General features: G+C 40.0%; 1 protein-coding gene across 13 annotated transcripts in view; it reads right to left on the bottom strand.

The window, feature by feature from the left end:
• IQSEC1 (IQ motif and Sec7 domain ArfGEF 1) overlaps positions 1–16,147 on the bottom strand; it is a 283,278-nt gene that overhangs the window by 16,421 nt on the left and 250,710 nt on the right. For all 13 annotated transcript variants that reach the window (XM_088171712.1, XM_088171711.1, XM_088171722.1 and 10 more), the window contains 7 exons: positions 8,775–8,936; positions 7,273–7,395; positions 6,363–6,529; positions 4,686–4,825; positions 3,154–3,183; positions 1,852–1,977; positions 457–556 (listed from right to left, as the gene is read on the bottom strand). In XM_088171712.1, the coding sequence (XP_088027838.1) occupies positions 457–556; positions 1,852–1,977; positions 3,154–3,183; positions 4,686–4,825; positions 6,363–6,529; positions 7,273–7,395; positions 8,775–8,936 (848 nt within the window). The remainder of the gene's footprint in view (positions 1–456; positions 557–1,851; positions 1,978–3,153; positions 3,184–4,685; positions 4,826–6,362; positions 6,530–7,272; positions 7,396–8,774; positions 8,937–16,147) is intronic.

Genomic DNA, 16,147 nt, shown 5'->3' on the forward strand with positions numbered 1-16,147 from the left:
AAGAGACATAAACAAAAGGTGTCAGAAAATGAAAGTTTATGCTTTGTATTTAAATTTCAGGTAGCATACATTATCTAGGCAAAGTTAAGCCATAAATCAGGAAAATAAATTAAATAGTGTTTGGAATTACAAATATCTTTATAAGAGTCATTACTTATTATCACTCAGTTCCAGCTAACTGTACCACTGACTCAGCAACAGATGTGCTTGTTTCTTGGCAATCCTTTTTTCTTTACAAATAATCACAAACACATTTGGGGAGATTTGGCTTCTGACTACAACCAAAAAACTATTTTATATACTGACAGCATCTTGCTTTAAACTTTAGGACTAAGTTAAATCCAGAGCAATTTTATTCCTAAACTCAGAATCAAGTCCTGTCCATCCCTTTCTTTTACACAATTTTTGTTTTATTAATGAACCAAGTGGTCCTCTAAAAAGAGAGGAAATACTTACACTGGTTCTCAAAGAGAAGAACTTGCATTCCATAGAGGGAAAAGGACTGTCGAAAACTGTATGTAACAGAGTTCTTCTTCTTCTGAAAAATCTTGGTCACCTGAAAGGTATCAGATAAACAAAGTGAAATATTCCTTCCACCAAATGTGCCTGTGGAAAATTATTGCTCCGAAGAATTAGCATAAGAGAAAACATTTTATTTAAAATAAAGTTATAAATTTGTCTGAAAAAAATGCACTTGCCATTTTTTCATTTTTAAAACGCTTGTGCTGTATTTAATCTTCTGCTACTGAAAAAAACAAAGCTCTGCAGCAGCATCTCTCTAAAGCAGAAGGGTAATATTTTATCCAGACACAAAGCCTTTGAGTTCTCTCTCCTCCAGAACTCTACTACTTGAAATTCCAAAGCCAAAAATAATCCTGCATCCTTTCTGTGCTAGCAAAAAATGAAAATGCATTTAAGTTATCCTTAAACCTCCCCAAATTTAGGCGCTACCACACTGACAAATTTGGTTTATATTATTCCCCAAACAGTTTGATAAAACTACTGATATCTGAGTAAGTAATAAAATGTGGAGGCAATAGCAGAAAACAATGAACCATCAGTTTCCACTCAAGCTCCCATTTACAACTCCTAGGTTATACTCAGAAGCAAAAGGGTTAATGTTTCTTATTTAATTCCCGGTTTTAAGGTCTGCAGGTATATAAAATCCCACACACAATAGAACAATGCATATGAGGTGTGCTTTTTTCCTAATAAAATACGAGATATTTCGTGTAGTTCTCAGGTAACAGCCAAGTGCATTCCAAATGGAGTGCAACAAATTTTCCTATTTTTAGGAGTAAATCAACCAAATAATTCCAAGCTGTCCTGAGTTCTGTGTGTCTGCTTTTCAAAAGACTGGGTCAAGTTAAAGTCTGTGAGGGTAAGTGCACACTAAAAAGTAAAGTCAGCTGTAAAATCTATTTCAACAGACTCTATTCCTATTTCAATGCACAAACAGATCTGGTTTATAGAACATCTGAGGAATACAAAGTAGGATGTAATTTTGGTTTTCCACAAGTACCTTGAATTCATTATTCATGGAATAAATAATGTCTCTCTTTATCCTTTAGGGCAATGGGTGAACTGGAGGTGAGGTTTTTTTCACTATAGTAAAAGCTACTGCATCAAATACCTTCTTACAGAGTGTAGTCATCAATAAAAAACTTCAGTTTAAAAGCAAATTATACAGAACTTTAAAAATTAAGATAGAAATCTCTTCATCATCCCAGGACTGTTGGAATACAGGGTAACAGACATTTATTTTTAGGAATGCTCATACATTTCATCGCCTGTGATTTCACGGAGATAGGATTTCTGAATACCTCATTCTCTCTGCCTGGAAATACATACCACGAGAAGATCATTAAATAAAAATATTTCTCGTTGGTGCAATCCAAGCTTCTGAGGTTTATTTGGATCTGGAACTTCAAACAGCCTACAGTAGCAAACAAGCCTCCGGTGGGGGAGAGAGAGCACCTGCAATAATATAAAAATTAATGGTTCATATAACAACTTTTAGCCAAGAAAGAGCATTTTTCATACACAGAATGTTGTTTTAATTTTTTTTTCAATGCTTTAAATATTTTTACCTCTAAGGCCATTAGACCTTTTCATCAAAGGAACAACAAAAAGAACATAAAGAGTTTATGCCACAAACTTGCAGGACATTCAAACTTCATCAAAGTTCTCTAAAATGCTCCCTAACAGGATGGGAGCTCTACTGGAGATAGAGTTTTATTTTGTGAAATGATAGAAATGTGAAAGAACTTGAGATTAATCTTAGTGGAAGCTCAAAGCAAGGGATGGTTCCTTCCACAAGCATTTTTATTAGCATTAGAAGAAAGGATGCAAAGCAAGTTTAGCTTTTGTGATATGCTGTAGGTTACTTTTTGTCAGCCGAGTTAATTCAATTTGTTCATTCCTTAATGTCACCAAGAAAATGGTGACATCAGGACAAAGCAAATGCATTTTCAATCTGTGTTATTTTCTCAAGCCAGCAAGAAAATCGAGACTGAGTTTCCATTTTCTTATTGGAAATGTCTGCTGAAGGTATCTCTGAAGCTGCTGAGTGAGACTTAATTTCTTTCAAATGCAAATGATGAGAATCCTGTTAACAACACCAAAAGAAATCCATGAACTCATGTATTTTAAGAACAGTTTTAGCTTCATTACTAACCATGGCTGTAATTTAAATCTGGAATCAATATTTTCAATGTTCATCTACCATTCAGAAGTGAACTTTAACTGGCAGTATCTTTCCACAGTATCATTCAATTCTCAAACGGAGCAGAAAGAATAAACCACAGCTCAAGTGGAAAGGTGAGGTGCAAACTCTGATGTTAATTATTTGCTTATTCTTTACCAGCTAATTTCTGTAGTGATAATAACATTTCAAATAAATAAAAAGTGTACTAAAAAGGTCTAGAAGACCCTTGGCAATAAATTAAGAAGCCTCTGGGAAATAAATTTTTAAGAAAATCTTTATACTTTGGAGAATGTTTACTATAACACTGTAACACAACTTAATGTTGCCTGAAAAACATCAGTAATTTAAAATTTTAAAATGTAACAGAATGTCTTATTTCCAGTTTAGGAAAATGCTGCCAGTTACAATGACTATAAATTTTGAAGGAGTAGGAGAGAAATACCTACACAACCAAGTCCATGGTGGAGAGATCCAATCTACAGTAGAAAGATACATACAAGTTGATTAAACTTCAGAGAAACACAGAACTGTATCATAGCAAGTAAATACGGCACGCTCTGACTATGACTAAATGCCTATAAAGTAAAAACAAATAGAGCTATCAATAAAGACTCTTGCCTGTTTCCCTCATTTCCTTGCACACAATTAAAAAGTCTCCCACCAGAAGAATCCTTCAAGCTAGGGCTCCACCAAGGGCATTGTTTTCTTAATCCCATTTAATTTACAAGGTCAGGATTAGTTTTAGGATTTGAATTGCCACATGACTGAATAAAAAAAGAAACATGAAAAAAACCATCTCCCACAGAAGCCTATATATAAATCTAAATCCCCAACTACAGAAACAAAGTTTCATATTAAGTGCCTGAATAACGGCTTCAGAATATTTATTTCCTTTCTTCTCAAAAACAGGTATAAGCTTTTATAAAAAGCTTCTTTCTGCTGCTTCTTCAAAGATCTCCTCAGCACATTCTTTATTGGAAAGAGACCAAAATTAGACTTTTGGTAGTCCCTCATTCTCTTCTCCCATCCCCTGACTAAGGCTTGTCTGAGAAGAGATCACAATTCAAAGGCCTTTATCAGTAATAGGGAGAATCTTGATATCCATGTTCTTTTCCTCAAGAGCACATCTCCCTCCATCAGACCCTGCTGTGGTGAAGTTCCCTGGAGGTGATAAAAACCAGATATAGGGCTTCAAAACCATGCAAGTCTAGGGGTTTTTGCCTTTGTTCCGGGCTTTCTTTGTGACTACTGACATGAAGGTTTGAATTCAAGAAGGCCGAGCATGCACTGGTCCCTCTCCACATTAGTTACCTTTTCTAGCATGGAAAATACTGGTCTTAAAAACCTCTGTGCTCCTTAATTGGAGGTAAAATGCTGTGGCCTTTCTCTTCTCTCTCCTTTTCTAAAAGATGCTTTGAAGATTCACTTATATAGTAAAATATTTCAGGACTTTTCCCAAAACAGTCCTGTCTTTGGATGCTCAAACCCAGCACGAGAATCCCTGGGACCTGATCTCCAGATATGTCCTGAGATAAAATGACCCCACGTCCCCTTACAATCCCAGGTCATGAAGGCAGCTGAGCAGGTGACAAAGATGCTGATGTGAACAGAACTTCTCTGTTACTCTTGTAAATTATGAAGCCATAACTGACAGTGCAAATTTTGAAATACAGTTCTCTGCAATATCACATTAACAAAGCACCTTGATTCTTTACAAATAAACAAGAGAACTGCATAAAATGCAGATATTTCAGAATTGTAAAGCTTCACAATAAAGGATTTTAAGACTTCTAACATCATCATGCCACCTATGACTGCAAAACCAAAATTCATCTGCACGGATACTCCAGGATTTAAGTCAACCTTATAGGGAATTATTTTGACAGTCCCTGCCCTTTGCCATTCATGGACCAGTGTGTTCTGGGGAGCAGCACAGCTCTGCTGCCCTGCCTGCCATGGCAGAGCAGAGGGCACTCACCGGTTTCTTGCCCACGATGAGCTTCTCCACCTTCTGCACCTGGGACACGTGGTCCTCGTTGGTCTTCAGCTCGCGCTTGCGGATGCGCTCATAGATCCCAATCAGCATCTCCCGCGGGATGTCCTCCCCATCATCCACCCCTGCAGGGCCAAGCTTCTGTTAGCAGGGATCTGACCCCCACTGCAGAGGACAAAACCTGAGCAGTCTCTGTTTTCCTGCCCTCCCAGTGCTGTCTGCCTGCTGGCTTTTCCCATCTGCCAGCCAGCTCCTCCTGTGTGTCCTTGTACTGCCTCAGCCAGGCAGAAGAAGTGGTGTGAACGTGATTTAAGCACAGATTTTGGTCCAGAAGTTTGCTGCCCATACACCAAGACATTGATGGAGATAACCCAGATTTGGGGATTTTTTGTTTTAAAACTCCCATCTAAAACTAAGACATAAAGAGGTTGTTTTCTTAAGGATTTTTTTTCTTTCACATTTCCTCTGTTTGGTATTAAAGCTACAGTGAGTTAAATTCCTTTTTAGACACTAAAACCTCCATATGACATTCTCCTAGGAATGGGAGGAAGCAGAAGAACACCCCTGGGAGGAAGCAGAAGAACCACTTAATTCTGCGTCTGTTTCAAAAATACTCAACGCTGTTCATGAAATAATTTCCTATGTGAGAACCTTATGAATGCAGTAAAATTATTTAACCAATACTTCCTATAACGTTTTTAAAAGAACTAGTTAACTCTGGAAAAACAAATCAACAAAATAGCCTGGACCCAAGATTATTGTTTAGCACTGTGTGATTATCATTGGCATGGCATTCTAACAAATGCAACAGTGTCTTGAGTGCCTGATCCTGAATTTTTAATAGCAGTGGAAGGGGTCCAATCTCACTAAGTGACTTAAAGCTGGATTTCTGGGGACAGGGAGATGCATGTCACTTTTAAACAGGTTTTAAAGCAATAAACTCTTGTCTCCCATTCAGAAACAAAGATAGAATATTTTGTCACCCAGTGCAACAACTGCTCCCATAAAAAGTACAGTGATAAAATACAATTTGTTTGCAGATAGAAGCAAGCAAAACCACCTTTGTTCTGTGCCAAGCCTTCCACGGCCCACCCTTTGTGATTTACAGCTGCAGCAAGGTAGCCTGTTGCAAAAATGCCTGCAGTAACAAGAATTGCTGGCATGCCTGCTGGAGCTCAGAGAGAATGTGCTGAGGCTAATTCCACGAATGTAACTGCAGCATTATGCCAAGAGATGTATATCAGGCCTTTGGAGTATTTGTGGATTTTACAATAAAATCTCAGCACTAACTTAAACTTTGCTAAGCTGAAACATCTGCTTAGCACAGGTTGCTCATTGCTGCCTTATATCAATCTCAGGGAATAAAAATCACCAACCAGGACTTTCATTTTCATGATCTGAAATTCCAGAACACCACAAGTATTTTGGTTTTACTCGTCCTAAAATGAAAGTTCTTGACAATATATCCATCCACCAAGAAAGACAAGATAAAAACGACAAAATATTACACAATTAATTCTGGTTTTGCTGTTACAGACTGAAGTCTGTCCAAATGGCAGTCAGGTGACAGCAGCTTGAAGTTGTTCCGAGGAGACACAGAATGTCCTGCAAGGACAGTGCCAGGGAGAAGTTTTTAGGAGTTTTGCCCTTAGGGTGTCTTACCCCTGAGGTTCTTGATGAAGTCCTCCAGCTTCATCTTGCGCTCGGGTTTGACGTTGGGGCTGTACATGTCGGTGTTGAGCAGGATGATGGCGAAGGCCAGGATGAAGATGGTGTCGGGGTTGCGGAACTGCCGCACCACGCCCGGGTTGCAGATGCAGTAGCGCTGGCTGGGAACACCAGGGGAGGCTGTCAGGGCTGGGAGGTTCTGCTCACATTCACCAAACAACCCACCTGCTGCATTCCAGAGCCTCAGCAAGCTACTGCTCCTTTTCCAGATGCAACTTCAGCTTTGCATCCACATGTTTTCATAAGACAATCCTTGAACGTGCAAGGAGTTTGTTTCTACTTCCACTGTAACTTCACTTACTACAGTAACTTCTATATCCCTTTTTTTTAGTGATTCACACCCCAACAGCAGGTAAGAACACAGCATTGATTTTGGCTTACTGCCATGTAATACATGTAATACTGCCCTGGATACACCTGTGTCCGTACTGATAAGTGGCTCCTTTTTCTCTCACTGTTGTTGAAGTGTTTAATGAAAAGTTAGGAGTATACATACCCTAAAAAGTGCATGGGTTTATAATTCCACTCATATAAACTACTAAATCCAAATATATTCTTAGAGATGTTCAAAAATCCTTGAGTATATTTTCAACTGATGCCAGAAAGAATTGTGAGAAAGTTCTATTAATACAAATGCCACATGTGAACAACACCAGCAAATTAAACTTTCTATTCCATACTTAGCAATGCCCTCCCCCGAAACAAGACATATTTGAAAGTGTTTGTAGCTCAAAAGGACACTGAAAACATAATTATGAAAGCAACTTGGACAAGCCCAAGTTTGCCAGTTCTGCAGTGTGACTGCAAAGCAGCAGCTTTCTGAAGGATTTATTTCATATCCTACCTAAAAGCTTCAATGAGCCGCTCTACTTTCTGGGCTTCTCCCTGGACACGGATGTGGGCCTGAAATTTCCTGAGTGCTTCATCCAGCTCCATTGTGGAGAAGTCCATCTCATCCACCACACAGCTAGGACAAAAACAGATTGACATCATGTCTCTTCATCTCTAACACAGTACCAAAGGGAAGATTTAGAAACAGGAAAAACTTTTTGGTTTCCATCTAACAAGGATTCATGGAATTGTTTTATAAAGTTTCAGTAGCAATTGCAATAATTGCAGGTAAGCCATGATGGAAAGTTGAAAATAACAGATCAATGAGAATGTGCACATGTGAGCAGACCCTTGTGTTTTTTAACAGAAGAGCTGCTGGAATGATGGATATCTGACCATTGTAAGTGATGTACCACTGCCACAAATAATTACTAGCTCTGTGCTTCCAGGCCAATCAACTATCACAATGCCTCCAACAATAATAAATAGTTCATGCTGCTCAAAATATCGTATCTCAGACAGCCCGCAGCAGGCATAATAATCTGTACCAAATGGCTCTGTGTCTAGGAACGTTCTGAAATGCAGAGAAAAAAAATAACCTTGTTTGGATACTCTCTTATTATTACTGTAATTCTCATCTCCCCATCATTTGCCATGACTTTCAGTTAACATTTATGGAGAAATAATTACTTTCTTGCTCTGAAAATACAGTGCTGACAAAAAGTAAAAGGGAACCATTTTAATATAATCAGTAACATGAACGATGTCATTCTAATACTTTGTTTAAGGACTACTTTAAAATCAGAGGCTTATAAATTTTCTTTAAGGTTAGCTTTTAGTTTTGAAATGACCAGACATGAATCACTGCAAGTAACAGCACTGTAATGCAGAAACCACAGAAAGCACTATGCACTTTTAGAAGCTTTTCCTTAAATGTATAGATATATAATGACAAATTACAGTAGCTCATATTTTTCTTCCAGTAACACTGTAGCTGATGAAAATTAACAGCAAGTAATTTATTCTCCTTGCTTTTAGTATTTTTCCTTTTATGCAAAAGCAAAATGAAACAACGAGCCTGACATTGTCACACCCTTTCCAATCCTCACCTAAAGTTTATTATCTATTATGCAATAATGCTCACAGACTTCCCATTATTGCAAGTTCTGTTAGAGTGTCAAAAGTCCTTTTCCCATTCCAAGGTGTAAAGCACACGTGCAGAGTGAAAATGAAGTAGTTAGCACAATTAAGGACCCCCAGGAACAGGCTGGCCAACAACAGGATGGGCAGTGGAATGAAGCAGCACTTCCATGAACCACGGAGACAGCAGACTTCCCACCATGGAGACAGCAGATTTCCCACCATGGAGACAACAGATTTCCCACCATGGAGACAACAGATTTCCCACCATGGAGACAGCAGATTTCCCACCATGGAGACAACAGATTTCCCACCATGGAGACAGCAGATTTCCCACCATGGGCCGTGCTCACCTCTTCCCCACACCATACTCACTCTAAGACATCCCTGTTGAACTGCTTCTGCCGGTTTCCCAGGAATTCTCCGATCATCTGCCTGCTGAGCCCTTTCCTCTGCAGCAGGAAATGGGCAACCCCAACGGGAGTGTCCGGCACAAATCCTCGCTCAATGAGGTACTGCACTCCTTTTTCAGGTTTTCTGAGGAGAAATGACAGTGCAAAAGTATGAATTTCCTTCCATTCGACCTGATCACATCTGATTAAAATTCTGCAAGAGTTCTGCCAGTTATTGTCAATATATTCTTTTAACCAATGTCCCAGCAGGATGGGCTAGTGTAGCTTCAGGAGTGTGTAGTTGAATACATTGCTCACTGCTAAAAGCTGACAGCTTTGAGACACATCTTTGCCTCTTTTTACACTCTCCCTGCTCCAGAATTCTCCCAAGGAGAAGCTCTGGATGCAAATAGCCTCCCTTGCCAGTGAAACACAGCCCAACATCAGCTACTAAAAGCTCCTGTTGCTGGGAGAGAAGTACCTTCCAGAAACTGAACTGAAAGAGTACTGCTGAAAAACAAGAAACAACGAGCTCCCCTGCCCTCCCCCCTGCCTGCTGGCAAAAGTTAAACTTAATGAATAAAAACATCTTAAGTGGTGTCACTTGCAAGCTGAGAGAACAAAAAATAAGGGGGAAAACTACAGTCAGTCAAGCAAAAAGAAGCAATTAAAAATGGTAGAGCTCCCACCTAATAGAGACTTTTAGTTCCTTCCTTTAACACACCCACCGCCCCAGATTTTCCTGCCTCAGACAAGCACCTTCCCAGTTTCTGCAGTGTTTTACATCTCTTTATACAGCTCCAGATTTAGCTGTAATCACTTTCACATCCCAAAACAAAGCAAAACCAAAGCCACTCATTTTAACCTATTACGAAGTGTCTGCTGAGGGGGACGGTTGGGACAGAGCTGGCAATAAATATATTGCTTATAAAAACAAATGCTTCTTTATTCTCAAATACTGCAAAATCCCTCTTACAACACACACCGTGCATCATCCAGCAGTTCAACACAGCAGAAAACCATCATTCCTTTTAAAAATATTCAAAGAGAATCTTTACAAAACCAGTAATTCCATCATCAGCTTTATTTTGTAAGGAATTATGCTATAATGCCCACCTGTAAGGATGGGTGGTTTGCAGCTTGCTGAATGACCTAAAAGATATTTCCTTTAAGGCAAGCAAAATCAATCTGAGAGGACAAGGTGACCGTGCTATTTTTGTACGAAGTTGATCACAGAACCATAACCCTTCCCCAGGGTTTTAATTGCAAATAACATTGCTAAATACATCATCATTCACTTCTCCTACTCTTCTATATTCCATTATTATACACTTAATACCCTATTAAGAATTAGACAGATCAGAGAAATATATATAATTTAATCAAAAGGGAGTTCTCAAATCTGAATTTCTTGCATCAGGCTTTGTGGCTCTTTTCATCTGAAATACGATTACACACACGGTCATCTTCTGAAATTAATCTCCTCCATACTAAAAAGTCCCTTTTCTGTAAGTAATGTAATTGCTATGTTCATATGCTTTTAAACTGCATTTCAGAATTCTTAATATTTCTAAATTTAAATTCACAGCATCCAACAAAAACAGGAATAGTTTTCTCCATCCCCCTTGTTAGCGAGCTACATTTGTCCAGTAAATTCAGAGTGATACAAACCCAGGAGAGCTCCTCAGCAGTGACTGTCAAAGTAGAAAACAGCTCTGAAAACCCACTGCTTAATCCGAAGATCACCTTTACTCGACATATAGAAAATGCTGGATCATTACTTACTGTACTAAAAACCAACTTGAATTCCTACCACCTGCAGAAGCCTGAACATTTAAAATCATCACAAAGATGAAATAATTTCTTTCTCATCAGCCCTTCTCTGGTTGTGTAATTTTGCATAAGTCAGGGTCTGCTTTTTCACCAAAGCTTTGCCTCTGGTTTGGTAATATGAAATCACTTGATTCAAATACCCTTCAAAGCAGGCGAGGTGAGTGTCCAAAACAAGAGTTAAAAATCCATTTACAAAACATTGGAAGCCAAGAGCTCTTTTCTCATCAATACTCCCCTCATGCTGGAGTGAAATACCAGGGAGTTTTGTAGTCTAGGATTATTTGAAAGCAGTCTAGGATTATTTAAAAGTAGCCCAGTTTGTTATAAAAGCTGTAACCTGGGAGCAGTAATATGAAAGTAACACCTGTAAGAATGAAGGCTGCTCCTTCCCTGTTTGATCAATCACCTGGTAAGTAAAGCAGGCTCAGGGTTTCATTGTGTTTTAAGCTCCTTCCCACCTCCCACCAGGTGGGACATTATGTTATTCACCAGGAAAAGTACTTACTAGAAAATGATGACTCTTCCAGAGTGTTATGAAGTGCTGTATTTCCAAGGAAATTTTACTTCAAAAGTGAAGTTAACAATAAGTTCAGAGAAAAATGTACCTAAAGGGGCCTCCCCTTGCTGCTTTTAATATAAGCAGCATTTTGTCTCCTTTCAAAGTCAGAGAAACTGAAGAACTAAATAGGATAATGGAAATTTAAGTAATCTCCAGCACCAGAAATTTCAAATACCACCAAGTCTGAAGGTGTTGCTCCTTATAAGCACCAAGAGGAGGTGAAGGTTGTGGTGCTGACCTGCAGCAAACCACCAGAAACTCATTTGCTCCTTCCCAAGGCATTTTTTCACACAAGGCATCTGCCAGGCTTTGGGGAGGGCAGGTTGGAACAACACAAGCAGCCAGGGATTCTCTGCTGACAAACCCAGCTGTTTTAAACTGAACAAACCTTCCCTTTTCACCAAACCTTGATTTCTAAGTGTTTGACTGGATGCAGAAGGGACTGGGACATGCAAGGCTCAGGACCAAACACGGGACAGGATACATGGGTAAGTTATCCTCATCTCTGTCTGCTCACAGTTGGGCACAGACCTTTTTGTACTTACAATTAAGAGTCTTTTGTGATTAGGAAAATTCCCACTGATGGCTTGTTAATTACACAGACCAATAACAGACAAGATAAGAAATCTATAAATAGTAATGGAGGAAGCAGCAGAAGCAGAGCAGTTATTTTCAGATTTGAATACATTAACTAATATCAAAATAAACCTTCTAACGTTAGCACCTTGCATAGCTGATGATGTACTTATTTAGAGAACTTTTGATATTTACAAGGTTACTTCCAAAATTAGTTTTAAAATGTCTTGTCTCAAAAAAACCCAACAAAACAACTTAAAATGAAACAACCAAACAAAAAAATCACAAGGATCTACTAAAAGAAGAAAAAATCAACACTAAAAGATGTGCGAAATTATTTACAAAAGTTTCTCAGAGGCTGATTAAAGGACTAAGGATCTTGCCAGAAACTGATTAATAACAAGACATTTAGGGTGGTTTAAAGTGACTTCTAAGGGAAAAAAACTGATGGAGGAATTAATGCAAATTTCAAAATAACAGATCAAGCCAGTATATTTTAATAAGCTCATTTCTTAGAGAGTACTGGCCATATCCAGAAGTGCTCAAGGCCTGCCAGAGTTTGAGAAGGCAACAAAGCCAGGCAGAGACAGCTCCTCCTTCGAAGAAGGGAAGGGTAAAAGCTGATGGACATCCTAAGCATATCCAAACTGCTATCTTTCAACTTTTAGGAAATATTGCTTTTACAAAAACACTGCAGTGATTCTGAAACGTGAATCTGGTAGAGGAACAGCTTCTAGTTGGATTCTGGATGGGAAGAGGGATCAGCACAGGTTTAGCATGCCCTGTTATCCCCTGGCTTTACTGGTGCAGCCAGTCCTGGTGCAGGACAAACCCAGCAACCCTCAGTGCTGAGTTGGGTGAGCACTCCAGTGGCAATGCCAGCAGTCCCTTCTCCCATTCCTGCTGCTGATTTGGGACTTCCTGACAGTCTGAACTAGGGCAAAAAGGTGTTTTGTGTGTTTTGGGTTTCTTTTTTGTTTCTTGTTGTTGTTGTAGTGTGTTTTGGGTTTTTGGTGGGCTTTTTTGGCAGTGGTGGTTTGGTTTGGCTTGGTTTTTATTTTTTTTTTAATCCAGTCAAGCTCTCCCCACAGCTGCACCACCATTTGTAGTATCCAAGCCACAGTGTGGATAAAGTGCTGGTGTCCACAGTAGCCAAGAGGAGAGAACGAATAACAAGCCCTGCTTCAAAAAGAAACCTGCCACAAAACCACAGCACTGAGGTGGATAAAACCTTGCCCATCCCTGACTTGCTAAACATGTAAAGCTTACAAACACTCAAAACCACATGAAATCTTTGTATTTCCTTTTAGAGCTCAGACAATAAGAGAAGCTACAAAACGAGATCATTAATTAACAAACAAGCATGGGACATTTCCAGTACCTAGCAATGCCAGAAGTATCATCTGAATTAAAGCAGGGGATTTATGAACAGTGTAAAGAACCACAAACACACTGCTCTAATGGCTCACTGAGGAAAGGGGGCAAAGCCAGCCTGACAGAGTGAGAAGCTTGGTGACACTTCCGGAACTCCAGGATTTCTGAAGGCACACCTATGTTTGTTGGTTCCTTGTCTCTGCTACAGGGAAACTGAGACAATTTGAAAACGAGCAAACCAGAAGTACAAACATTTCTTAGAGGCTGTTAGAAACACGCTGCAAACAAGAACACTTCATAAACATGCTACACCCAAAGAAATCTTTTCATGTCAGGGGTGGAGAGTTTAATGCAGCTATGATGCCAGCCCTCTGTAAAAAAATAAAAAAGTAATCATCTCACTTGCCTTTGATACCAGCGATCTCATTTTGAAAATATTTACAGTTGTCACAAAAATAAGCATTACTTCAGCATTAAAAAAAACAGGGATAGCGTTTTAAAAGCAAGAACCTAAGACTTTTCTTAGAGTCATTTAAGAAGTTAAATATTTTTAAATAACCAAGCTGGCAATAACAAGCTACTTGAACACTCTCCTTAGTCTGGCACACAGCTCCGTTTTGTTTCTATGGTTGTATTTCTTGCTTTGCTTTAGCTGAAGAGCCCACTGCTGCTGCAGTGAAGCCAAAAGAATCCCTAGGTCTATTTTAAACCTTCTGGCTAAAAAGGAAAAAAACAATATCCTTAAAATACTACCAAAACTAGTGCCAAAACAGCTTGTCAGAGTTCACTCCACAGTGAGGCAAAAGGGGATTGAGAGGAGGAAAATGAGAGAAACTGAGTGGGAAGCCTGAGCTGCGCTTTTCTCAATTGCACAACTGTTTAATGAAGAGAAAAAACTGGCTGTAAATTGCATCTTCTGGTAATTACAAGAAAAAATCCCTGGGTCAGGAAAATAAGTCAGGAAAGAGCATATTTCTCCTAGCTTCTCTGCATCCCATGGAAACTGGGAGATAGTTATTCCATTAATTTGGGCAGGAGCACAACACTTTGTCCCCAGTGGGGGTGATTTTTCCCACATTAGGATATTAATTCTCTAAAGTTCATTCAAGACCTCTCACCACAGACGGGAAGGCCAGGACACACTTGCAATCACACCAAATTACTCTGTTCACAAAAAGTTAATTTCTACTCATGCCACTAAGGAAAGAATTCACCAGGAAGTGATCTCAGTGCCCAGTTCTGTTTGGTGGGGGAGCAAAATAAAGAGAGGAAACTCTGTAGATGTGAATTTTCATTACATTGGGCAACTGACCTACGTGGTTCTACCATTACTTTCTGCCTGACCAACCAGTTTCTTTATGGCATCACTTCTAACAAGGCGCTGGGAAATTATACATTGAACATTATTACTGCTACTGGATGTTTAGGTTGGTCTGAAAAGTACTGCCTGAATCAGAGCTGATTATAAAAGGGTAAAAAGGGTATCAAAGGCACCTAAAGCCCCCCCTGAGCAGGAAGTCTGGCTCATTCCAATAAAGGAGGGAAAATAGAGTTTAAAGCTATTTCCAAAAACGGCTTTTCCTGTGTAAGAAGCATCATCCTTGAGGAACAGAGGAGGCAGCACAGTGGAGAGGCACACGAGGCACACCCCAAGCACTCGCAATGCAGTAGCTGGACATGTCCTTGCTAGTGGAAACAGCCCTGAGTCATCCTGCCAGAGCATTTCCTACCTCCTCATTATTCCCTCTCTTGGCAGTGGGCAGCCTGCTTTTTTGTGCCCACTACTCCTTCCTTCCACACAAGAAAGAAGGCAATAACAAGAAAGTATTTTAGTTACATTAACGGACCAAAACCCTCTATGAGGTTTTCTCACCTCCTCTGACCCCACTGCATTTCTCACAGAGCAGAGACAGGAGTTTGTAGCTGCCAGCAGGGCAGAGCACACTCCAATTTGGGACAATATGGAAAACCGGCTGCCTCTCTCGGGACTATGTGCCAGGGCTGAGTATTGCCCTCATGTTTATGCAAGTGTTGTCAGGAACGACACTTTAGGATGACTGTGTCCTTTAAATTAAGGAACAGTCCCTGTCCTTACGTCTTCTCGTGTCCCTGCCCTAAATCCTCTTTCCATACCCTCGCCGCAGTTACACCAAACAGAAGCACTTCAGCTTCAAGTTCTGCAACTCTGCTAAGTAAAAATGGGAAACTCTGACAGTCACATTCCCTTTGAAAGGGACACCTTTTGTGCAAGTACAGTTTAGAGGTCTCCTGATTTCCATTTACGACCTACAAAACCCCAATTCAGTTGGTAGATATGAACTCTTACAAAGGAAAGAGTTGATGGGACCTTCCCTTTTTCTTAACTCTTTTTCCTACATAGCCTTCCCAGGTCCCTATTCCAACTGCCCTCTGCATTCCTGCGAAGGCAGCCGGTCACATCTGTCACCCTCAAAATTTGACCACTGGTGATTTTCAGACAGGACGAATTCCAATTCTGGCACCCGGAGTGCCATCAGCCGCTGTCTGGGACTGCTCAGCCAGTGGAATTCCTCCATTCATGGGCTCATTTTCCAACAGGAGGCATTGTCAGAGCTCAGCTCCCATTCCTGGCACGTAGCAGGGAGGCAGCAGTGTGCCTGGAATGCTTAAGGACAGCCGGAGCTGGAAGCAGGGATGAGGTAATGGCTCTTGCAGGGATCCAGGGCCACTCGCACTCAGCTATTGCTGCTTACAGCAAAGCCACATTTGCTTCCAACGTTTGGGAAAGTTTATATTGCCTTTTAATGGCAATAAAAGGAGTCCTTGTGCCCATATTTGAACCCAGTGCTTCAATTTACTATTGGTTCTACATTTCAGCTGCTTTGGATGGATATAATTTATGCTAATCAAAGCATTTGTTTTGGAAAAAAAAAGAGGAAAAATCGTTCCTCCGGGAGAAAAGATAAAACAGGCACAGAACAAAGCAAAACACACAAAGCTTTTTTTTTCTTTGGGTGTTCTCACTTAGGGCTAAA

The sequence above is a fragment of the Sturnus vulgaris genome, chromosome 11 (assembly GCF_052056855.1).
Source record: "Sturnus vulgaris isolate bStuVul1 chromosome 11, bStuVul1.hap1, whole genome shotgun sequence".
NCBI classification, from domain to species: domain Eukaryota; kingdom Metazoa; phylum Chordata; class Aves; order Passeriformes; family Sturnidae; genus Sturnus; species Sturnus vulgaris.